Raw genomic sequence first — 24,250 nt, 5'->3', positions numbered from 1 at the left:
TCTCTTTTCTGCTGTCTTTCGTCTAGAACATAAACCCCAGGGTTCACATCAGTTTAAATCATGAAATAGTAAATGAGGTAGGAGCAATGGAAAACCTGAATCAAACCTCCAATTATTTCTGTACTACCCATTAGTGACAGTTAGAGAAGCAGTGTTTATACTCTGTAACTGGTTAGAGTCTAAAACTTACCGTCCCTATTTCTGTCTAACAGTAGAAATCTAACAGTAGTGATGTTAACCTCCCTGTGTTTCAAAGCTTACACTTGTGAAGGAAGTATGGCTTCTTCACCAATATTTAAAGCATTTCTTTTTCTGTAACTGTCATTAAAGCTAGAGCTTCTTGTAGTTCCTGAGGGGGCACGTGCTAAGAGTATGCCCATTCACAGGAAACATGATCCTAATAAGAGCTAAGAATGCAAACCCTGATGTCAAAACAACAGTTACTAAAGTGAAGTGCTGGGAAGTAGAATTTTCCCAGTAAAACATATCTCCTCACAAATGCAGTTATCTGACATCATTATTAATCACATAAAGCCCAAAGCTTTATTTTTAATATCATATTTCTTCAGAAACTACACCCATATTCAGTATGAAGAAGAAAGACAGAGTATGTTTCATGTATTCAGAATCCCATTCTTTAGACTTGAGATTTACATTTAAGTTCTTTATATATATTTTCCATTGATTTAAAAAGATATCTTCCATTTTTCATAAATTGCGTATTACATTCAGACAGTACTGATACATAGTAGTAAACAGCAGTAGTCATAACGCAGGTTTACAGCCCAGCAGACACGCGGACTGCACATGTGTGAGCACACTGAGGAACCCCTCTCCTGGCAAGTTGCTGGGAGGACCACATAGCCCACTCATTTTCACAGCTTGTCTTCAGCCCTGCTCGCTCTTTCCTCTTGCACAGGATACTGACTCACAGAGAGTTGTTTGACACATGCTTTTCTTTCAAGTATTTTTACAAAAGACAGAAGTGCAGTAACACCTTGTGGGCCAGGTCTTCCAAAGACAGCAGCGGATAGAAGTGAAGTACGAAATGAAGACTGGACACTTGTTGCAGGGATGGGCTCACTGGGGCTAAGGATGAGGAACAGATGTAGTTATGAACATTTCCTAGAAAGAAAGAGTGGGAAAATTTTCTTTGGACATTCTTCCCTGCGCAAGAGTGGTAAAGGTTACGGTATAGACAGTCTTCCATTAACTTGTAATCTGCTGTGTTCAGGCTCATTTTCATTCATTGTGAATTGTCAGTTGCTTCTTCAGAGCTGACAGCTTTGACAAACATTGCTTCCTCTGTGCACTCGTCAAGATATATCGTGCACATTTTTATTCTCCTCAGATTTCCAAAGCACAGTTTGGGGGAATTCATTTTCAAAGCTCAGTTTCAACAATATTTTTCAAAATGGCTGGCATTGCTTTGATTTATGATTTCCATCATAACACCTACAGTAAAACAATCTGCTCTTGTTTAAAAACATTTGGTTCTTTTGCTTTTACATTGGATTTCTGCAAGTCATATAAACTGCAACAGTTTCACCACCTGCTGCCTACACTGGGTGCATTTACGTTAATGCTTTAATTTAGATCAGGAGTGGACTATCTCCTGGCTGCTCCCCACTTGCCAAGGTTTGGTTCACAAAGTAGAGTTGTCTCACAGTGCGTGACAGGGGTTCATCTCAACTGATACTAAACAGGAGATGTGCTGCAGGAATGTGCCTGGTGCACTTCAGCAGCCAGTGGGCATTCAGCGCATGGGACCAGAAAGAGCTAGGCTGAGGTAAAAACCTTCTGAAAGACATATGGTTTGGACATCTGGTCCTCAACCCCAATGGTTTTGCTCTGTAAATCTGCTCGAATTGGGCTGCGCTCTTGCTAATACAGGCACAACCATTATCTGCTCCAACATTTGCAGCATGCATGCATAAACATGTATTTTGCTGCTCAAACATAATTTGGATCATCATGACTGAACTCGAGTTCCTCCTGAAATTCCCAATGTTCCTGCTTCAGACGGGAGCCTGCCATTGGTTTCCTGTACATTTCATTGCATAGCTTTTGATCAACACTACAACTTCTCAGTAGAATCATAGAATCATAGAATTGTTAGGGTTGGAAGGGACCTTAAAGATCATCTAGTTCCAACCCCCCTACCTTGGGCAGGGACACCCCCCACTAGATCAGGTTGCTCAGGGCCCCGTCCAGCCTGGCCTTGAAAACTTCCAGGGATGGGGCTTCCACCACCTCTCTGGACAATCTGTTCCAGTGTCTCACCACCCTCATGGTGAAGAAATTCTTCCTAACGTCCAGTCTGAATCATCCCATCTCTAGTTTTAATCCATTCCCTCTAGTCCTACCATTACCCGACATTCTAAAAAGTCCCTCAGCAGCTTTCTTGTAGGCCCCCTTAACATACTGGTAGGCCACTATAAGGTCTCCTCGGAGCCGCCTTTTCTCCAGACTGAACAACCCCAACTCTCTCAGTCTGTCCTCACAGGAGAGGTGCTCCAGCCCTCTGAGCATCCTCGTGGCCCTTCTCTGGACACATACCAGCACATCCATATCTCTCTTGTAGTAGGGGCTCCGGAATCGGACGCAGTAGTTATGCAATTGTGATTTTCCTCTTGACATACAACACGTACACAGATCTTGTTCCTTGTTACTAAGCTTAATGTCATTTTTACCTTTTTACCAGAGCGCCCACACTGCTTGTGTTCGTCAGTGCTGAGATCACTTGTGCTTCTGCAATTGCAAGCGATAATGGTGCCCTTTGCTTATGTGGATTAAACTGATTAAAAGTTGTCAAATACCTATTCAGATTTGCCAGCAGGAACATTGATTTGGAGCATTCAGTTAATTTGTTGTAGCCAGAAGTCTTATCTTGTCCTCTGCAACCATGAAATACTTCTCATTTACTCTTGGTTGATTTCAAGCAATCATCCATAGAAATAGAATATATCGTTTTCTTTTTGTCAACCAGAGAGTAGTTGAAACAGTATTTGCATCTTTTTCATACCTAATATACATAGATCAGCTTCTTACCATGACTATTGTTGAGTGTATGGCAATATGTAATTACATGAAAGTCACTGCTCTAAAACTTTCTTTGGGGCATAAATATTCATAGATGCTGTAAGATTTCAGCAAGGTGTAAACAACGAAGTTCTTTGTGAAAGGAGAATCTTTTTATTCTAATCACTTACTTGACTTAATTGCCTTTGTTTCTACACAGAAAAAATAGGTAGAACATATCAGTTCCTTTTAGCAAGCTCATCTCATAGGTTTGAGGCCTTTCTCGGGCATAGGAAATAATGTTCCTCATCTCACCAAGCCTTCTGATTTGCCTCATTTCTTTCTGGCAATACTTATGAAAAACTTAACATCCAGACTGAAAGAACAGACAACAGACTTCCTTGCTCGGGCCACAGCATCGCTGTACTGCCAACAGCCAGCATCCTACGTAACTCTGCGTGCCCTGGCTCAGGATGTTGTGAGGGATTACGGTGTTGGCACGACACTGTCTTCTGGGATGAGCTAAAATTACTATTGTTACCATTAGCTTTGTGCTAGGGATTTGTCATATTATACACTGAGGCACAGATAACAAGTCAAAGAATTTACATTCTACATAACAAAACCACAAGATATGAAACCGTGAAAGTTGGAAGGAGATTCTCTAATTTTAATGTATTTGTTTTAATTGAACGTGATAGTGGATAGTAGGGAATTTAAAGGGAAGATGCAAAAATGGGATAACGGCATTCATCAAAAGAAGCATGGAAGAAAGTACCCAAAAGTACAGTGGAGGGCGAGAGGAAACAGTATGATTTTCAGTAAGTTTTAATGTCAGTGGTGGAAAGAGCAGAGTAAGGGAAATGCGTGTTGGGAAAAGATTTGTGATGGTGTTCTGGAGGAGAGACTGCAGGTGCGCAACGGGAGCAGGTATGTCAGTGGAAGGAGAAAGGAGATTTCTACTGCCTTGAGGCAACAGCAGGCACCTGGGAAGTCTTGGGCTGCAGCAAGAGGAAGGAGCAAAAGAAACAGAGCATGGAGCAGGGAACGCAGCCTAACTCAAAGGGACGGCCGTGGGCAGTCAGCCCGGCCCAAATTGGCAGAGACTTTCAAAGAGCCAGGGAGGGCTCTAAAGAGTTTGATGCAGCTTGGAAGATCACCAAGCTGGCTGAAAGCAGACCTGGAAGCAAGGGCCTGTCTGCAAGGATGGCAGAGGGCAAGCTGAGAATTGTTATTTCTGTCCTGTCTGACCATGTTTGGTCTGTTAAAAAAGGTAATGATTCTAATTTATATTTAAATAAAATTGGCTTTCTTGGTTTTAAAAGCTTTCAATATTTGTTAGAAAATTCAGTATAGAAGATCTGAGCAGATTCATCTCCCAGGTTTTGGTTGACTTGGATTCAGGATTTCTTAAGGGAAGCTTTTGAGAGAGAAGGTGAAATTAATATTAGACAGCCTTTTCTTACAAAAAGCACATTAGAAATCAGAATATTTGCCCAGGTGATAATCTATAACTGACAGCTAACGTCCAGGAGAAGTGTGACTTGAGGAGGAGGTGGAAGCTTACCCCAGGTACCATTCCCACAGGGACCACTTGCTTGCTGGGTACAGGCCTCTAACCCCCACCTGCAGGGTATTCAGATTCATAACCCAGTGACTTAAACTCATTTTGGTTTGCTTGGCTGTTGTGCCTAACGGCTTCTTCTTTTGCTGTTTACAAGAAGTAAATGGGTTTATATAGCATCTGACCTGCAGTACTTCTGATGCGGCAAGGTGATATTGGTAACTCGCTTGACTGGATACTCGTTGAATAATTTAGCTCAGGTTTGTTTGTAGGTAGCTAGCTATCCAGATGAGCATCTTGTATTACTGCCTATTGTCATGGTTACAGGACTGGCTGCATCTCTTCTCCCCTCTCTGAGTTTTCTGAGTGCAATATGAGGGCTGTCCTTGCCTGGGGTGCAGTATAGCAAATCTTCCCCTGACAGTCTTGGATGTAGCACAGCAGCCTGTAAATGAGCACTGGCTCATTTCAACATGTCTAATAGGATTCAAATGTGTGCATTGGATGCACTAATATTAGCTCTTAACTACTAGTAAGTGGGAAGCTAACTGAAGCAATTATATTTTCTTAGGTCTGTGCAGTCAACTCTTGGTTTTAATTAGCCCTTTGAAGTGTTACCAGAATTCCCTGTCAGGAAAAAATATTTATATGTATGCAAACACATAAATGTACACAAAATGTTATATTATTTATATTACTATATTATATAAAAAAAAGATTCTCAGAGCAGCTGCTAACCCCTCACACTGATCTGTAGAGTACTTGAGCATTTCTTATGGAAAATGATGTCTTCGGCGAAGGACGTGCTGTCTGTGTCCATGTTGCCTGTGTCTGAAGTGGCCACGGTGAAATGCCGTGCCAGCCCCTCTGCCCTGGAGAAGGTGTCTTGCTGCCACGCAGGACCTCTACAACGAAAAGGAGGTTGTAGAGACGTGGGGGTTGGTCTCTTCTCCCAAGTAACAAGCGATAGACAAAGAGGCAACAGCCTCAAGGTGCGCCAGGGGAGGTTTAGGATGGATATTAGGAAAAATTTCTTCACCAAAAGGGTCATCAAACATTGGAACAGGCTGCCCAGGGAAGTGGTGGAGTCACCATCCCTGGAGGTATTTAAAAGATGGGTAGATGTGGTGTTTAGGGACATGGTTAGTGGTGATTTTGTCAGTGTTAGGCTGATGGTAGGACTTGATGTTCTTAAAGGTCCCTTCCAACCTAGACGATTTGATGATTCTGTGATTCTATGACCTCCTGGCTGCTCTTGACCAGCAGCTGCAAAGGGAGATGGCTGGAGTGGGAGTGCATGGCCCAACGTGGGCAAAGCTGGGCCACACAGCCAGGCTCTCCAGCCAGAGCATCACTCACCTTCTTCCGTTTTCAGGTTTGAATCACTTCACATTTTTGCCTCTGTGTAAGGATTTTTTAAAAGATCTTACTGCTTTTGTTAGTTTAAAAATCTTATTGGATGGCTGACTTCATTGGGCAGAAGGAATGTTAATGACATTCTTATGATTAAAAGTTATTTGGAAAGGAGGAGTTTGTATTAATTCCCAAGTTGTTTTGAATGGCTATTTCTTTCACTTGAAAGCTTCCCCTCCCTACCCCCCCATTTTATTTATTATTTCTGTACATTGTATGTGAGGGGGTTTTTATTGTTTTTGGCTTTCCCTAGAGATTCATAAGCATGTATATATGATGTCTAAAATGTACGTATGATGTCAAAAAGTGACTTAACTGTTGAAGGTAGGATGCAATGGTAAGTCTGCCAAGTATTGCTACAGATGAGGCCTATAAGAAGGGCAGGTAATCTGATCACAGACTGAAAACTGGGTTTTAACTTCCCCACATTAAAAAATCCATGGATGCCAGTTTAGGTTTTAAATGTATTTACCCCAAATGTTTTGATTTCTAGGAACTTTGAACCAAAAGAACTGGGGAAAGAAATATTCAGCCTGCAATGGTGCCAAACAGTCTCCTATTAATATAGATGAAGATCTCACCCAAGTAAACGTGAATCTGAAGAAACTTAAATTCCATGGATGGGAAAAGGAAACTTTGGAAGATACTTTCATTCGGAACACCGGCAAAACAGGTAAAAAGTCAGATTTCATGTTTGGAGTTAAATGACGTCAGAAAAGTGATATAGGATGGACAATCAACCAAGGACTTTAATGAAATATTTTCATTTCACTTTTCCTTAGTTCATGCATTCTGAATTTATCCATTAAATAAAAAAACAGGTGATGACAATGAGCAAGCATAACAGAGAAATCACTAAAACACAAATGAAAATTACGTGCACAGACAGATAGAGCCAAAGCAATCACATCATTACTATCATTCCATCATGAGCACTTCATTGAAGCTAAATAGTAATTTAGCATTTGCTATGAAATAATGATAATTATTACTACATATCTAGAATCTGTAACAAGTATACAGAAATTATTTTCTAAAAGTGTGAATAAATTACCTACTCATCTGGAAGCACTTCATGGGTGAGTTGTGGTTTCAAAAAACTCAGGATGGGATTCATCTCACCTGCATGTACCCGCCTCTAATGTAGACACTTGTGTCTGATTTACTCACTTAGACTTCTTCTTACAGTCAAAGAAGAGAAATACGTGCTTTTATGGACTGATTTGTCTTACCTATCTTAGAAATGTATTTTAGAAAGAAGTGATTTATGCCTACAAGTGCCTATTTCTCACAGCTATAAAAGAAGCTTATAGTGGCATTTACACTGTCAGACAGATATTTTTGCAACCACATTGCTGCATAAATCCAGCATAGCAGTAACTAAAAGCTGCTTGTTGGAAGTACTGTTTCTCTTTTCAGGCGTAAGTATGGAGGAAGGAAGCTCTAAACTGTTTTGACCTTCTACCTGATCCAGTGGGACCCCTAGACCAGAGATTTTTTTTATTTTTTTTTAATTTTAGTGTCATTGTTCCTAATTTCTCTTCTTGGCCCTATCACGTACTTCCTACATACTACTCCACAAATTACTTACTTCCCTTCTGCCCTACTAGATGAGATAAATAGTGGATTTGTCTTTTCAAGAGATCCCTAAGGAACATTCTTTAAAGTCCATAAAAGTGAGCTGAGCTCTTCCTCATCTTCAGCAATTCAGATACTATAAAAGGAACTGTTAAGCTCTGCAGTTAAAATTGTCTTGAAGGTCTTGAGGAATGGAATGTAACGAAACTGAACGCCAATTAGTGCTGTTTTAGCAAAAGGTCAAACAATTAAAAATCACTGGAGGTGGGAAAGCCAAATGTGGGGCTTTGGTGTATTCCACCCTGCTCATTCCCTCCACAAGACAAATGCACAGTCCCAGGTGAAGACCTGTCATCACCTTCTCCCATGGGAGGCTGCTCCACAGCTAAGGGGTCTCACAGACAGGACAGTCCTCCTAGGAACTGTCTAAAATTCTTGTCTTACCTCATGTTTTTAAATCTAGAATTATGATAATAATGGGTGGGGGTATTTTCCTTTTTGTTAAAAACACAGGTGCTTTCAGGAAGCGATGTATTTCAGGAATTTATTTTCTTAGACGGTCGGATCAGTGACTGAGCCAGTTTTCTGAGCTTTTTAGTGTAGTTCTGTGGCTAGTTTCAGTGAATTACCACACTTCTTACTTTGTTTAAATAACCAATTTCCTGTCAAATTGCTTATGAAATACAGGAAAAAAGATATATCATATTTACTTTTTAGCATTTAATACTGAAATATGACAGTCATAGATGCTTTGGCTGGCTTCTATATGAACACTTCTTTTTTTTCCCCTCTCTTTGTTCAGTGGAAATTAACCTGACAAACGATTATTATGTAAGTGGAGGTGGCTTAGACACCATATTCAAAGCAAGCAAGATCACTTTTCACTGGGGAAAATGCAACGTGTCGTCAGACGGATCAGAACATAGTCTAGAAGGGCAAAAATTTCCTCTTGAGGTAAAGTACGGAATAGATTTTCACCATTTTGACCATTTTGACGATTTGACATTCTGCAAAAAGTAATGCTGTTTACTAAATACCTTTATAATTTGATTAAAGTCTATTTGCAAACATAATCATTGACTTAAATAGAAATTAACAATATTTAAATGATGTATTTTAGAAGGGCAGCATAAGGCATTATTCTATGGTATGTTGAGAATGTCTAAACTGTGCATTTTTGCACACATCTTCTAAGGTGGCGTTAGAAGTCAGTTCTGTTAATCTGCCAAAGCTCAAGCTCACACTAACAGTTAAGCTCCTACCAGGTTGGCCCACCAGATTCCACAGCAGTCAGTTATTTAAAGTGTAAATGGACTTTTCCAAGCTGGGGCTTTGCTGAGAGCCCGTGGGAGCTGCTGAGCCTTATGCAGACAAAGCGTGGCCCGTGTCACTGGGCTGGAGAGAGAGCTGGCAGCAGCGTGCCAAGAGCCCCATGTGAGAGCAGGTCCTGGGTGCAGCCGCGTTCATGGCCAGCCAGGCCAGCGAACCTCTGGCTGGTTTGGCAGAATAGCTTGCAACAGCATGGGGATGGGGTCGAGGAGAGGAGAGGAGTAGCTCTAGCTGAGATCCAGGAGGGCACTCTGCAGACCAAACTTGGAACCCTCAACAGGGCATTGAGGTAGTTTTCCAATTAAAAAGATGTAGTTGTGGCAAACAACTGTGTTGCTCCTCACTCCGAGCACTTTGGATTTCCATGTCAGAGCAAAGCAATACAGCCAAGGTTGTCCTATACTCTGTGGAGAGCTGTGGGCTGGGAGCTTTCCTGGGGCAGTGTCGTTTCCTTTACCTCATTAGTCGTTTCAAAATTCCCACTCACAGTCCACCTGTCCTGCCAACGCATCAAAGAGAATATTCTCTTCCATCATCATCAGATGAAAAGCTAGCAGGAGCAGGACGCTCACCCATTCATGTTGGTGACCCAGCACTGGAGGAGATTTCACAGCTGCATCTGGAGAAAGAGAGGAAGGGTACAACAAACCCAATGCCCATGCCAGCACTCAAATCTGGGCACAAAATACCTGGTAATCTTTTATTACCAGTGCTTCTCTACACCTACTGCAAGGCAGATGCAGTAAGGACATCCTGCCTTATTATTCGTGTTTTACCACTGATTTCATCTCACTTGAGTACTCTAGGTAAGATGTCCAGTATCAGCAAGTTATCTCGGCTTACTGTATTATCCATGGACAGCATTGTGTTCCTTGAAAGGATAACTCCTGCATACTTAGTGGTTTTCCAGGAGAGGTCATTTTTAGGTAGCTAACAGCGGATGAATTCCATTCTATATCTTCAAATAAGGCATATGACACAGAGAAAAAAATCCATATATTTGTAATTAAATTTATCGCTTGGACATTTTTTTCTCAAAATGGGCATATAAATAACTGCATTGATTATTTTTTTTTTATTTTTGGTATATGTAACATTTGAATATATTTTTATTTTCAGATGCAAATCTACTGCTATGATGCAGATCAGTTTACAAGTTTCGAAGAGGCAATTAAAGGAAATGGAAAGTTAAGAGCTTTATCAGTTTTGTTTGAGGTAAACAAAATGTATCTTTGTGTCATTAAACAAGCTTTGAAACATGGCAGATGTTCAAACTGAATTTAACTGGTTCCAATGTGTGATCACTGAGTTAAAAATTTGCATATATCTTTCTAATTTATTCTTACAGAAAAGCAAATGGGCAAAATATGCTTGCTCTGCTTTAAGTCATCTGTAATTTTGGTGGTAAACCGCAACTTTCATTTTTTTTTCATGAAAAAAATGTACTGTTAAAATTGTGATTTCTTTTTAACAGATTGGACTAGAAGACAATCTGGATTATAATCCAATCATTAACGGAGTAGATAGTGTTAGTCGTTTCGGTAAGTCTACCTCCAGATTTCATTGATTACTGATTACACTAAATTCTATTTCAGTGTAATTATGAAACCTTAAGGACAGCTGGGAGCACAGTTCTCTAGAGCTCAGACGTGTCTATTTTGTTAGAAACAGCAAAAGTCATCTGGATAGACTAGAGAGCTGGGCAGTCACCAACCATATGAAATTTAACATGAGCAAGTGCCAGATCCTGCACCTGGGACAGGGTGATACTGGTTATATGTACAAACTGGGGGATGAGAGGCTGGAGAGCAGCCCCACGGAAAGACATCTGGGGGTCTGGCTTGATGGCACATTGAGTATGAGTCAACAGTGTGCCCTGGCAGCCAAACAGGCCAAAGGTGGCCTGGGGTGCATCAAGCACAGCATAGCTAGCCAGTTGAGGGAGGTGATCGTCCCACTCTATGCTGCACTGATGCGTCCCCACCTCGAGTACTGTGTGCAGTTTTGGATGCCTCAGTACAAGAAGGACATCAGACTACTAGAGTGTGTCCAGAGGAGGGCAATCGAGATGGTGAAAGGTCCCAAGGACAAGACTTATGAGGAGCGGCTGAGGTCACTTGTTTTGTTCAGCTTGGAGAAGAGAAGGCTGAGGGGTGACCTAATCTCAGTCTACAACTTTCTCAAGGGGAGCAGCAGAGCAGGAAGTACTGATCTCCTCTCTCTGGTGACCAGCAATAGGACACAAGGAAATGGAATGAAGCTGCATCAGGGGAAGTTCAGATTGGGCATTAGGAAAAGGCTTTTCACTGGGAGGGTGGTCAGTCAATGGAACAGGCTCCTCAGGGAATGAGCATATGGAGCATAGCATCAAGCCTGTCAGAGTTCATGCAGCATCTGGACAGTGCTTTAGTCATGTGGTTTAGTTTTAGGTAGTCCTGCAAGGAGCAGGGAGCTGGACTTGATGATCCTCGACATCTGCTGGAAAAGTAGCACAGTGAGCTGTAGGCAATCCAGGAGACTCCTGGAGTGCATTGAGGATAACTTCTTAAGCCAGGTAATAGACAGCCCTTCCAGAGAATATGTGATTCTGGAACTGTTGGTCACCAATGCAAGTGTGCTAATCGGTGCCGTCAAGATTGGAGGCAGCTTGGGCTGCAGTGATCACGCACTGGTGAAGTTTGCAGTCCTGAGGAGTGTGGGTCAGGCAAAGAGTAAAGTCAGGACCCTGAATTTTAGGAACACAACCTGGTCTAGTTCAAGGTGTCCCTGCTTAGTGCCCCTGCTTAGGGGAGGTTGGACTAGATGACCTTTAAAGGTGCCTTCCAACCCAAACTGTTCTATGATTCCATCCTTATGGGTCCCTTCCAACTCAAGATATTCTGTGATTCTACGATTTATTTACCCCAAGACTGAATATTTGTAACAGCAACGGTTAGTGTAAATGAATAAATATAACTATCATGAGGAACTTGCAACTCTTTAAATGCTAAATCAAGAGAAATGTCTGATTTATTCTGTGAGTTTTCTTAGTCATACATTTCTGGACATTTATATGTGGTTGGAAGCCAAATAACCCTGTTGCAGCCATCCAAGATGCGTCTTACAAGCGTGAGACCATATGAATATTAGTATTCAGTAGACTCAGTGGAGATGAATTCTTCTTTCAGTAGCTCCTGTGTAAATCTGAAATAATCCAATTATATTATATTTGTACTAGCATTATTAAAACCAAATGTTGCTACTTTGGTGTTTTAGAATTCCTTGTGGTTTTACATCAGAGCACGTGGACTTCAGGGTGGTGCATAAGCAGATCTGGGCTCTGTTTCTAACCCAGTTTCACAATGGCTATGCAGAAGAATAAACATGAATGAGCACTGTCTTGAACGCGGATATTTTCTTACGTCATGGCCATGATCTTAAGGAAATGGCTAACTTTATCTCAGTTTTTTTCTATATGTAATGATACTTGAGCTTTGTAAATCCCCTTAGGATCAATAGGTTTAAAGTGTAAAAAGCTATTAGTCCACTATTTTAAAATCTTTCAAAAGTATGACACTAAAATCAAGATTGTTTTTCTCCAGAAAACAAACACTATTCAACAAATATAAAAGGGAGCAACTTCCATAAATTACAAAGACAGAGGAGGAGGAAATATAAAGTAGTTAAGATTCATTATCTTTGTGTGCCATCTTCTGTGAAATACAAAGGAGAACGAGTAATACACCAAGGCAGATACTGTCCTACAGCCTTGGAAGGAGCTGTAAAGCTATCAGCAGCAAGATTCAAGATACAGCCACTACACGGCACTTCAACAATCAGTAGAATATCGTTTTCTTGAATAAAATGCAAATGAGCTCTGAAAATTCAGGTCATGACTAAATCAAGTTGTTCCTCCTGAAGGAAAGTGAATAGCACACGATCTGTCCTTGTCTGCAATGTACATGATCTGTCCTTGTCAGTCATATCTGCATTGTGCTTATTTGAATCCCAGTTGCTGAGTTCTCAAGCTCTGCAGAGGAGCAGTCCTGTTCCTTCCACAGAAACTCATCGTACATTTCTCATCATTCTTTGTAGGTGTTTGATTTTAGAATCTAGGCTGTCAGTCACATTAAAGGGCATTTTAAAATCCAAATTTGCAAAGTGTATGGCAGGTTTCTTACTATAAATGAGAAGTTTTGTGTCCCGAAGCATCTATATAAAATGGACTGGCCATTCATTTTTACTGAAGGAAGAATGCATTAACTAGACACGTACCAGATAGCAATGATGGCTTCTGTCTGAAGGTTGATTAACATGTTGACAGGAGAAAAAGTAGGATAGGCTTTGCTTGACACTGCTACATCTTCCCCTTTCATGACACATAGATAAGGGAGAGGGGAGGAGACAGCTCTTAAACCTTAACTCAGTGAGACAGTCACTGTATGGAAGAAAAGCATCAATGATTTATAGTAAACTGTTAATGTAATTTGCTGCTCTCACCAAATTTGTAAGGAATTCGTGGAGGCCCCACCCCTGGAGACATTCAAGGCCAGGCTTGACAAGGCTCTGAGCAATCTGATCTAGTTGAAGATGTCCCTGCTTACTGCAGGGGGTTGGACTAGATGACCTTTAAAGGTCCCTTCCAACCCAACACATTCTATGATTCTATGAATTATGAAGAAAAAGACAAGTCAGAAATCTGTACAGGGCTCAAGATGTAACATATCTGTAAAACCACAAGTTAATGCATAGTCTGAAAATTCATTAGATATCCATAAGTGAATACTTATCAAACAGGGAGAAATTTAAAACTGGTAATTTTAGATTGAAATAAGGTATATAAGGATTATAGGGTGTAAAAAACAAGCATTATTTTGCATGCACCAGATGATAAGACAGATAATTGTCACAAGACTGATAATTGTCACAGATCGGAAAAAAATCTGCCTTGAGGAAGTTGGTACCGTTTCTGCCAATTTCTGTTACTGGACCCTACTGCCAGACCAGCATGAGCTTAGCTTTCTGTGGATGGGCTCCCAGCAATTCCTCGTGCATGCTCCCAGCTGACAAGGTTTCAGGTAAACTGCTGACCTGGAAGACGTGATATTATTTTCAATAAACAGAGTGGTCATACTCTCCTGGAGGAGGTCTTTGCATCCTTCTCTGCTTTGTGTAAAGCTGTTGCAGGTTTTCACTGTATTATCACCATTTTAAAAACTCCTTATCCACAGAAATTCTGCTTCTGCCATCATAATTAATATAACTCTCAGGTCTAAGATGGCAACAATTCCCCAGGCAGAGATTTTCTGCAGAGGTTAAGATCCTGCAAGAAACCAAACAAATTGCCCGAATTCAGGGAGAGTTTGAAGCTGTGTCATGAGATCAAGAACAGAGACTTAACATATTTTTTCTTTGAAGTTCACATGCGAGACAAAGATGTGGCATCTTGGACGTTTAGGAGTAAATTTACAGGTGAACAGATTCTTGTGAACCAATGTCCTGATTACTTTATTTATTGCTGGAGTAGCTCATTACACCTTCCCAAGTAAACAAAGCTGTTATTGAACAATACTTACTCAAACTAAATAGAAAAGGCTCAGCAATTTATTTGTATGATAGTCTCTCTGGAGATCAAATTTTGAATAGCCTCAAAATTAGCATGTTCCTGTAATGGTAACTCTTTTGGAGAGTGTGATTTCTATTTATTCATTGCTTCTGCAGTATTTTAACTGTCTGACTATTTCTATTTTTTTTTTCAGGAAAACAGGCTGCCTTAGAACCATTTATTTTGCTGAACCTTTTGCCGAATGCAACAGACAAATATTACACTTATAATGGGTCTTTATCAACTCCTCCCTGCTCTGAAACAGTTGAATGGATTGTGTTTAAAGATACCATTAGTATTTCTGAAGAACAGGTAATTTGTTTAATGTATTAAAACCAAACAATTGTACATAATACCAAAGAAAAGCAGTTGCCATGTATATGGTAAAACCTCATAGCATTCATTGCCAGTCCAACAAACTGGCTTTTCTTTTATCTGGTTTTAGATTTTTCATGCAGCCATTAAATTAGCAAGTGTATTTATTACTTGAGTATGTTATCTTTTACGTTTTTTAGTTCAGGACTAGATTCTGAGTGATTTGTTGCCTTAGAAGGGTGTAAGAACACAATTCCTAACTCTGCAGGCTGTCTGGACTTCTAGCTCAGATAAAGAGGAGTGCAGAACACTCTTTCCATATTCCCCCAGCTAAATGGTGGTGACTGGGCAGAGCATAGCTCCAACAGCAGAGTCTTTTGAGACATACAGGTGGATTAAACCATTAGATATATACTGCTGGTACAGAGGAACAAAAGTTCAGCGCCTGCGGGACAACTCAACTGGGAGACTTTACCCAATATCTTTTCCCCAGGGTTTTTTCCTGTTAGCAGAATCTTGTTAATTTGTTTTGACTTCTGACTTCTTTTTTTCCTCCCCTCTTCTAGTTAGCTGTATTCTGTGAAGTCCTTACAATGCAGCAGTCTGGCTATGTTATGCTGATGGACTACCTGCAAAACAACTTTCGAGAGCAGCAATATAAGTTCTTTGGGCAAGTGTTTTCCTCTTACACTGGACAAGAAGAAATTCACGAAGCAGGTATTTACTGAATAGTCATTCCTCTCTTCACAGGTTGAAAGACAATTTTCAGTAAAAGATTCATCCTAGTATGAAGAAACTAATTTTAAATTGTGTGGAAAGTAGCACACTGTATTACTACTCATAAATCTATCACTTCAGAGAAAAAAAAACTAGCAATCATAAAACATGTCAGACTAAATGGAGTGGAAAATTAAATGCTTGTCTTGACCAAACGTTCAGTGAAGATCACGTCAGTTCAAGCTTTCTTGCACTGCCCTTTTAATTTGTTTCAGACTTAAACAAAGCTGCCTTTTCAGGGGCTGCAAGAGGATTTTGTTTTACAAACCCATTTGGTTCTTTCTTGTGTAATGTGGATGCTTTTCCAACAGAGGCTGAAGTGAGGTCACCAAATTCATTTCACGTAGTCTGCTGAGAGTGATAGATGGAGAGAATCCCAGAAGCCGGATTCTGTTATTTGTTTTACCTAAAACCTCAAGGAAGTTTGTGAAGGTTATATGACCAAAACCAGTACACTATGTAATGGGAAATGAGATCTAGCACTAAATGTGGAAGTTGATGATTTCCGTACTCAAAAGCCCACAAGAATAAATAGTAAACATCTAATTTTGGGCCAGTATGTTGCAACTTGGGTGGGGATACCTGTAGCTTCTTAAACTCAGTTGCACTGAACTGTGCTTAATTAGACATAAACAAATGATTGAAGCATGTGGCGTAGGTGTTCTCCAGATTAGAAAGAAGTGTGGTTTCATTTTAACTCACTTTGGTTGGGTAGATATTTATTTTTCCTATTGGAAGGATCCTGTGTATGAAATTTGCATACAAGCTAGGGGATGTTCATCATTCAGAACTGCCAAAGGGCTGCGTGCCTTGCACAAGTACATCACACTGTTTAGCCACAGTGCTGCACAGGATAGATTTACTGCTTCATTGTGATAACCAGTCAGTGACACTTCCGTTTTGACCTCAGCTTGTCATGAACTCCTCAGATGTGTGCCCAGGGTACGAGTTTTTTTTAATTGGTCTAGGCCAAGAAATATCTGTTCTGGCAGGGGTTTTTTTTGTTTGTTTGAAATTTTGAAGCCTGAAGAAGGAGTATGGAATTGAGCTGCAGCAATCAAGCATATTATAACAACTAAATAAATTTCTGTTTCCAAATAGACTTACAGTGGACATTGTTGACTTGGCCTAACTTAAAGGTTAAGATTGTCTTTCCCCAGATCCCAGCATTTAATGAAGGTCTCTGGGAGACAGGTCGCTGTAATACAGACCACTGTTTCTTATATCCATGTTATCAGAAGTAAATGAATTTTCTCAGACCTTTTTAAATAGGAGTCAATCTACAGTGAAGAAATGTCATAGGCAAGAGACCTTTGAAGACAGAGACCAGGACTACTTCTGCCACTTACAATCCACTTACGTCCCAAGTGGTTGCACTACAGCCATGACCTTGGCCTTGACCCTTCTGCTCAGTCACTGCAATAGAAGTCACTTTCAGCTGTGCTATCCTAATCTAGATTTCCATAGAGACTGACAAGAGGAAAAGCTGGACAATAGTGTTTAAGAGAAACCCCTGCTTCCTCCTGTCCACTCCATGTGCTGACACCTGAAGGAGCTTTCCACATGCTGTCCAAAGCAGTGTGTGCATTAAAACTGTGTAGGAGGTTCCTTCCAACCAGTCCCATTTCTGCACTATGTCAAAAAGAGGTATTCTGTGAATTTTCTATCTTATCTGTGAGTTTGGTATCCATACAGATTAGGAAAGAGTGTCCAGCCTAAAGATATTAGGATCCTTTTCTGCGCTGAGTTATACCATTTAAAATTAGAAGGCCCTTCCGCTTCATGTAATGATAAAATATGCTGTACAGACCATCCAAAATTTCTGTGTGTGTAGACTTGTATAATACCAAACAAATGGGTTTCAGTCTACCAAGTTTGAGATAAAAGTGTCCTGCACTCACATTACTGTGGCAGTGAACACATATAGTATTTATTGTAAACTAGGTATTTAAAGTAACAAATTGTAGGTTAAAATTTCTGGTTTGGCTATAAACAAGGAGGGGCAGAAAGGGATCACTAAAAGTTCAAGTCTTCATCTATATACATTTCAGATTTCTGTTAATATTCATGTGCACTATTTAAATGCAAGAACATCACATACACACATATACATATTTATGTACACACACACATATATATGTGCACACAAATGCAATTGTAGGATTTGTTTAATATAGAACATTAGAGGAGCATTTATATTTTCACCTCCATTTTAAGAGAAGCTAAATAAAAAGCCCTAGGAGTCGTTAAATTTAAACGTTGAGATGTAAAAACTGTAACATGAATGCCTTAGTCCCAAAGAGTAAATAGGCTTATGTATTTCATATTTAATATTGCAAAGTTCTTGTAGTCAACAGAGGAAAAAATAATCTTTGAAATCCCTTTAGATGATGAAGAGAAATTGCAAGAGTGGCTCTTACTCAAGTAGCTAACTGAAAAATTATTTTGTGTTGTGAAACCTAGAATCTCAATTTTCTCCTGTTGGATTCAGTGTAGACTCTCATTAGTCAGTAGGATTAAGTGCTTGATTTATTGCTGTTATCAATACATGGCATTTCTTAAGTAGAACTACATTTCCTTAGATGGGCTAAAAGAATCTTTCTATCCAATGATAAACTAATTTAGCAATATATCATCAGAAATTTTCACACAGTGACAACCTCAACATTCTTGGTGTAGAAGCCCTGCCCTACCGAGGGCATGGGAGATAATTCATTCCCCAAACCTGCCTAAGGATACATGTAATTTTCCTCTGTGACATGTATGTATGCATATATATATGTGTATATTTAAGAAGATTAAAATAGCTAAACCTTACAGGCATACTTGAGGATTCAACTCAAAAAGCTTTTTGAAATTGTAATGCTTTATCTCCACCAACCTCAGCTGGCATGAAAATCCGTTTATAATAGAAATCATTGTTTTTTCCTATAAACCTGAGAACCATGGATGGTAGCAGCTGGGCCTGTTGCGTGACCTCCCACCCGCCCCGCTCTTGTGGCGGAGCCCTGAGAGTGAGGGCAGAAATGCCGTCCATCTTAATCCTCATGGATTCAGTACAGATACAAAAAACAAAAAAGGTTCTTAAAATTCAAGACTGACGAGATACCTTGGTAAAAAATATTTGTCAGCCTTCTTTTCCCATGCGAAAAACAGCTACGTAAAGTTCAGCAGTCATTGTAGTTAAATTCTCTTGCAGGACCAGGAGTAAGGACTCAAGCTTTTACCATTTCACGTACCACAGGTGACATAAATTAGCTATAACCGTTCTCAGATTCTCTCAAGAGACTTTATACTGACACACTGTGCCAGGTGGCCCTGCCCAGGCACCGGCAGCAGCGGGGGCTGTGGGGGCCTCTGTGAGGAGCGGCCGGGGCTGCCCCGAGCCGGACACAGCCGGTTCCAACCGGCTCTGACCCACCCACCCCAGGGCACGGCTGAGCCCCGCAGACAAGATGGTGGCGCCTCAGGGAAAAGAGATTTAGGAAAGGCACCTGGGCAGAGGTCAGAGAAGAAGGCGGGGAGGAGGTGCTCCAGGCGACAGAGCAGAGATTCCCGCCGCAGCCCGCAGAGAAGACCATGGTGAAGCAGGTTGTCCCCCTGCAGCCCGTGAAGCGCCTACACAGGAGCAGGCTCCTGGCAGGAGCCATGGCCTGTGGCGAGGAGCCCATACAGGAGTAGGTTTTCTGGCAGGATCTGTGACCCCATGGGGAACCCACGCTGTAACAATCTTTTGCTGAAGGACCAACACCAGAGAAATTAATAAAGGACTGTATCCCGTGGGTGCAACCCCACGCTGGTGCAGGGGAACAGCATGAGGAGGAAGAAGTGGCAAAGGCTTGGGGTGGGGAGGTGGCAGAGTCAGGACTGAAGTTGATCCTGGGAAAAAGAAAAAGGTGGGGAAAAGGTAGTTTTTAGTTTTGTTTTTGTTTCTCACTATCCTACTATATTTTAATTGGTGATAAATTAAATTAATTTCCTCAATCAGGTCTGTTTTGCCCATGACGGTGATTGGTGAGCAATCTCCCTGTCTTCGTCTTGACCTGTGAACTTTTTCATCTCATTTTCTTCCCCTGTCCTGCTGAGGAGGGGGAGTGAGAGAGCAGCTGGGTGGGCACTTGGTGGCCACCCAAGGTCAACCCAGCACACATATCTACTGTGCTGCTCCACCTCCATCAGAGAGATAGAGTAGACCGGGAATATTGAAGAACTACTTTTTGCCACAGACTGTGACAGGGAGCTGAAAAGACCTTGAATGCCTTAATCTAAATGAAATGATTTCACGGCTCCTACAATTGAAAATCTAGATTTAAAAGATAAAAATCTCAAACCCAGATTCAGCTGAAAGTAGAAGAAAGCAACAATTGTGGAAAAAATTCCCTGACTTACCCACTGCTGCCTCAGAACTACACCTAATTTTATTCCAACTGTCTCAAGCTCAGATAACGTTAAATCCAGACATAATTTTATTCATTCATATATATATGTGTGTGTGTGTGTGTATAAGCCAAATTTGGGCAGCTTATAAAGGCCTTTTTGTCAAAAACACAGCCCAAGTAGTTTCTAACAATGATTTGGCTAACATACCTTGGTGCTCCCTGATGATGCAACTCAGTTTAGATTAAAAACTTCTCAGTTATATGGGTAGCATTTTATTCCACAGAAGAATAAGCAAAGATAGGTGCATTAGCATGATCTGATATGTAAAACCAGCAGAGTTTACCAGGGAAGCTAACAGCGCCGGCAGGATGACTGATAAAGAGGCAGAAGAAGGACAAGAGACAACAGCTTGGGAAGGAATCAGCGTGAAATAATATGCGGATGAGTATCATGTAGGAATATTGGTCACTGCTGGGAACAGGACCAAGCATCAAAAGGAGGAGAACAAGAGGGAAGATAATGTTTTTCTTGGAAAAAAAAAAACAAACGTTGAAAGAACCATCTGGAAAAGCCAGCAGAGTGACACTGAAAGAAATAATATGGGAGACGCCAATCTTCCACCTTTAAAAGTTCTGTAATATTGCTCAGTTAGTCTGAATACAGTCAGAGATTTCAGAACGAAATTCACTCACAGACAAAAAAGAGGAAGGGAGGAGGTTGTACAGAGGTGGGGGGTCAGCCTCTTCTCCCAACAGGCGATAGGACAAGAGGAAGCGGCCTCAAGTTGTGCCAGGGGAGGTTTAGACTGGATATTAGGAAAAAAAATTTACACTGAAAGGGTTATTAAGCATTGGAACAGGCTGCCCAGGGAAGTGGTTGAGGCACCATCCCTGGAAGTATTTAAAAGACAGGTAGACATGTGCTTAGAGATATGGCTTAGTGATGGGTTTTGTCAGAGCTAGGTTGATGGTTGGACTAGATGATTCTGTGAAAATGATTCTGTGAAAAATTATATGATTCTGTGAAAAAGCACAGTAGAGAAGAGTATGAACAGGGAGAAGCTTGGTACTTACAATATGAAAAAGCGTTTGGAAAATTATTTTAAACGCCTTTGAAAAGAAATAGCTGAAGAGTGTTTTGATTCATTAAAAAAAATAAATCAGAGTTCAAGTCATCTGCCTTAATACTCAGAATTGAGAAGGGAATAGTCTTTGCTGGTCTGATTTCCTTTTGCCATCTGGTGGAAATGGGATGGAATGACAAGGTTTGGGAATGGAATGGAATGGAATGGAATGGAATGGAATGGAATGGAATGGAATGGACATGACGAGATTTTATTTTTTTTTTAATTTGCTCTTCCTTTATGTCAATTAAAATAATTCAGTAAAATTAATAAAATGGCGTGTCACATACATAGCACAGTAGAATCAAAGCCTGGCAAGGTACAGAATGCAACTAAATTACACAGACTAATACTGCCTCTACCATTAGCTCACACACAAAATAAAATAATTTTTAAAAATCGCTGCTCATTTTCCATTGACTAGCTCAGACCAGAGCTGCTCAAAACTTCCCACCTGCGTACAGAAGAAACTGAGTTTTTCAAAATATTGGGGTTTGAGTGCCCTCCTGTGTTCAAGTGGCAAATTGCAAAGTTAATGGAAAGAATTTTTTTCCTTTCTTTCAAAAATGCAGTATTGTCCACCAAAAGAGTTGTAGTATCATGGTGTTTGCTTCTTTTAAGAGAACTCCAAAGAATCTGCACTTGTTTTCTTAATTAGCTACATATTTTGTTTTGCTTGCTTTTGCTAGATACTCAAAGTTTGTTTTAAACATAATCTGAGATTTGAAAAATATATTTCCTTATTTATTCCAATTAGGGAATGATTATGTAATTACTTATGCAAAAGTCAAGCTAAAAGTTTTGTAATAAAAATATATCCATCTCATCATTTTAATATGTAAGATTTAATTAAATTGTAGAAAGATTCAAAGTAAACTTCATGTACTCTGATCAGTGGTTTTGACAAGTCTAATAGGTGAAATAAAGCAATAGAAATGAGGTAATAAATGAAGCAATAGAATGAATAATACACTTTTTCAGCACACATGAAAGCACATATGAAAGAAAATTCAGTACACAGGAAAGGAACTTCCCAAAATCTAGGGCAGGGGCAGATAGCCACTCTGAGCATTTCAAGCAAAGTGCTAAAGCTCTGCAGTTTCAAAGAGATAAAAAGAGGGACTGATAACAGCAAATGTCAGGGACCCCTGGCCCTCATTCTGAGGCATCAGAACAAATGTAGTAGCTGTGCTTTCAAGTTGGGAACCAACAATTAGTGAGCACTTTTGCAGTCCTCTCCATTCTTTCAGTTGCCGTGTCTGAAGACTTGGTTCCCTGCACCAGCGGAGGGGATGACGAGAGCAAGAAAGGAGCGTGGGGTCTCAGCCCAAACCCAAACCAGCCATGAATGATGCAGCTGTATATGATGTTGCTTTATTTTTGTGTGTATCACAACTTATTGGTCATTTTTCAGTGAGCTTCAACTAAATAATTTACATTTTTTGCTAATGTAATTTTTTCATACAGGTTAATCCGCCTTTGACCTTGTATTTTACTTTTAAGCTACACGCAGGTACTTGGGTAATTTGAAAAACAAATGTCAGTCTCAGTAAATTTCTAGCACAGTGGTAATCATTACATCTATATGTCTAGAAAAATATCAAAATGGTCAGTTTACTGGAATAAGATGAACAGAGTATTGGAGGGGAAAGGCCGGAAGATAGGCAAGAGTAGCTGCCTGGCCAGGCTTCTCCTGGGGTGCAGGTTCCAGGCTCACAAAGAAGGCGTGAATGAGCCAGGCCCAGGACTGCAACAGTCTGATCAGGCTTCTTCAGCAGATATCTAGGTGGTGACTCAAAATATAAAATAACACGAAATCACTACCTGCTAATCTAATCCTTTCTTAGTCTCTTCCAATTTGCCTTGTGTCTCATCTTTAGGTACTATAAAAAGATTCAAACATCCTCGAGAGGAAATTCAAGTGCAATAGGTTTACCTTTAACCTTTAAAACCACTCAATTATAGATTACAGTCTATTATAGCTGGTGGGAGAGCGTGCGGCTCTTCTACTCTGCTAGATCCATTAAGCCAGAGTAATAGAGATTTTTTCATCCCCAGGACATACATATGGATCTTTATGTTTTGTGTTTTATATTTTATTTCTTGGTGACTGGATATGAATATTTCACAAAATATGGCATAAGAAAGGGGGGAAGGGGACTCAGTCCTCAAATTAACTTGCTTTTGAAAATCTAGTGTTAAAATACAGATTCTGTTTATAGCGCATGGCATCTCAGATATTTTAGCAGAAAGCTAAAAATGAGGCACATGAAATACTTTTCTCAGGAGCTGGCTCGAGATCTTAGAGTCATTTGTACCATTTAATAAATATCACGTTCTTTCCTTTTTTTCTTTCTTTCAGTTTGCAGCTCAGAGCCTGAAAATGTCCAATCTGATCCAAAGAATTATACTAGTCTTCTCGTTACATGGGAAAGACCTCGAGTTGTATATGACACCACAATTGAGAGATTTGCTGTCTTTTATCAACAGTTGGATGGAGAAGACCAGACTAAGCACGAGTTTCTGACAGATGGGTATCAGGACTTGGTAACTGTAAACTCTTCAAGTTTCATACAAAGGGGTGATGGCAAAACACTTGCTGTTAATTATCTTGGGGGATTAAACAGTAGCTGGGAGCTGATTCAGTAAAAAACTACTTCTTTGGCTGCAGGTCACAGAAGCTGTACTTCATTTTTTGGCTGTGAAGCCACAAAGACAGTTTAAAAAAAGAAAAAAAGCCTCTCTTGCCCAGAAGAGAGAAAGCTTTCACACACTGATGTTTTGATTTGCCTATACTATCCCCAAAAGTTTTTGACCTTGTCAATCTCTGAGCTCCTTAGCCGTAAAACCCTTAGTCAATTAATAGTGATCGTTGTACTTCATTGCTCGCAGGTGTGCAAAGAATGACCTGCACAAGCAACTAATAAGATTCAGTAAAATCTTACTGCTGTTAAGTATTGTTACTGATTACAGCTTCACGGTATTTTACTAATGTGATCTTTTACCCTCTTTGAAGACATATTTTATCAGAGATAATGTTACCTAAACTAGTGTTCAGCATTAAATGATTATATAGTTTGGTATCCTCCATGTAAAAATTCACAAGATTTTTTTTAAAGTTTACTGAAAAACATTTGTGACAATAAAATAGAAAAAGTATGCATTA

General features: G+C 40.2%; 1 protein-coding gene across 7 annotated transcripts in view; it reads left to right on the top strand.

Moving 5' to 3' along the window:
* The window catches only part of PTPRZ1 (protein tyrosine phosphatase receptor type Z1), a 143,379-nt gene that overhangs the window by 72,372 nt on the left and 46,757 nt on the right, over positions 1–24,250 (top strand). For all 7 annotated transcript variants that reach the window (XM_074598634.1, XM_074598546.1, XM_074598459.1 and 4 more), the window contains exons 3-9: positions 6,492–6,671; positions 8,379–8,530; positions 10,025–10,120; positions 10,380–10,446; positions 14,644–14,801; positions 15,371–15,521; positions 23,447–23,631. In XM_074598634.1, coding sequence (XP_074454735.1) covers positions 6,492–6,671; positions 8,379–8,530; positions 10,025–10,120; positions 10,380–10,446; positions 14,644–14,801; positions 15,371–15,521; positions 23,447–23,631 — 989 coding nt within the window. The remainder of the gene's footprint in view (positions 1–6,491; positions 6,672–8,378; positions 8,531–10,024; positions 10,121–10,379; positions 10,447–14,643; positions 14,802–15,370; positions 15,522–23,446; positions 23,632–24,250) is intronic.

This window comes from Larus michahellis, chromosome 1 (assembly GCF_964199755.1).
Source record: "Larus michahellis chromosome 1, bLarMic1.1, whole genome shotgun sequence".
Taxonomy (NCBI): domain Eukaryota; kingdom Metazoa; phylum Chordata; class Aves; order Charadriiformes; family Laridae; genus Larus; species Larus michahellis.
Note: the sequence above shows the minus strand (reverse complement) of the source record. Positions and strands in the feature narration are given on the sequence as shown.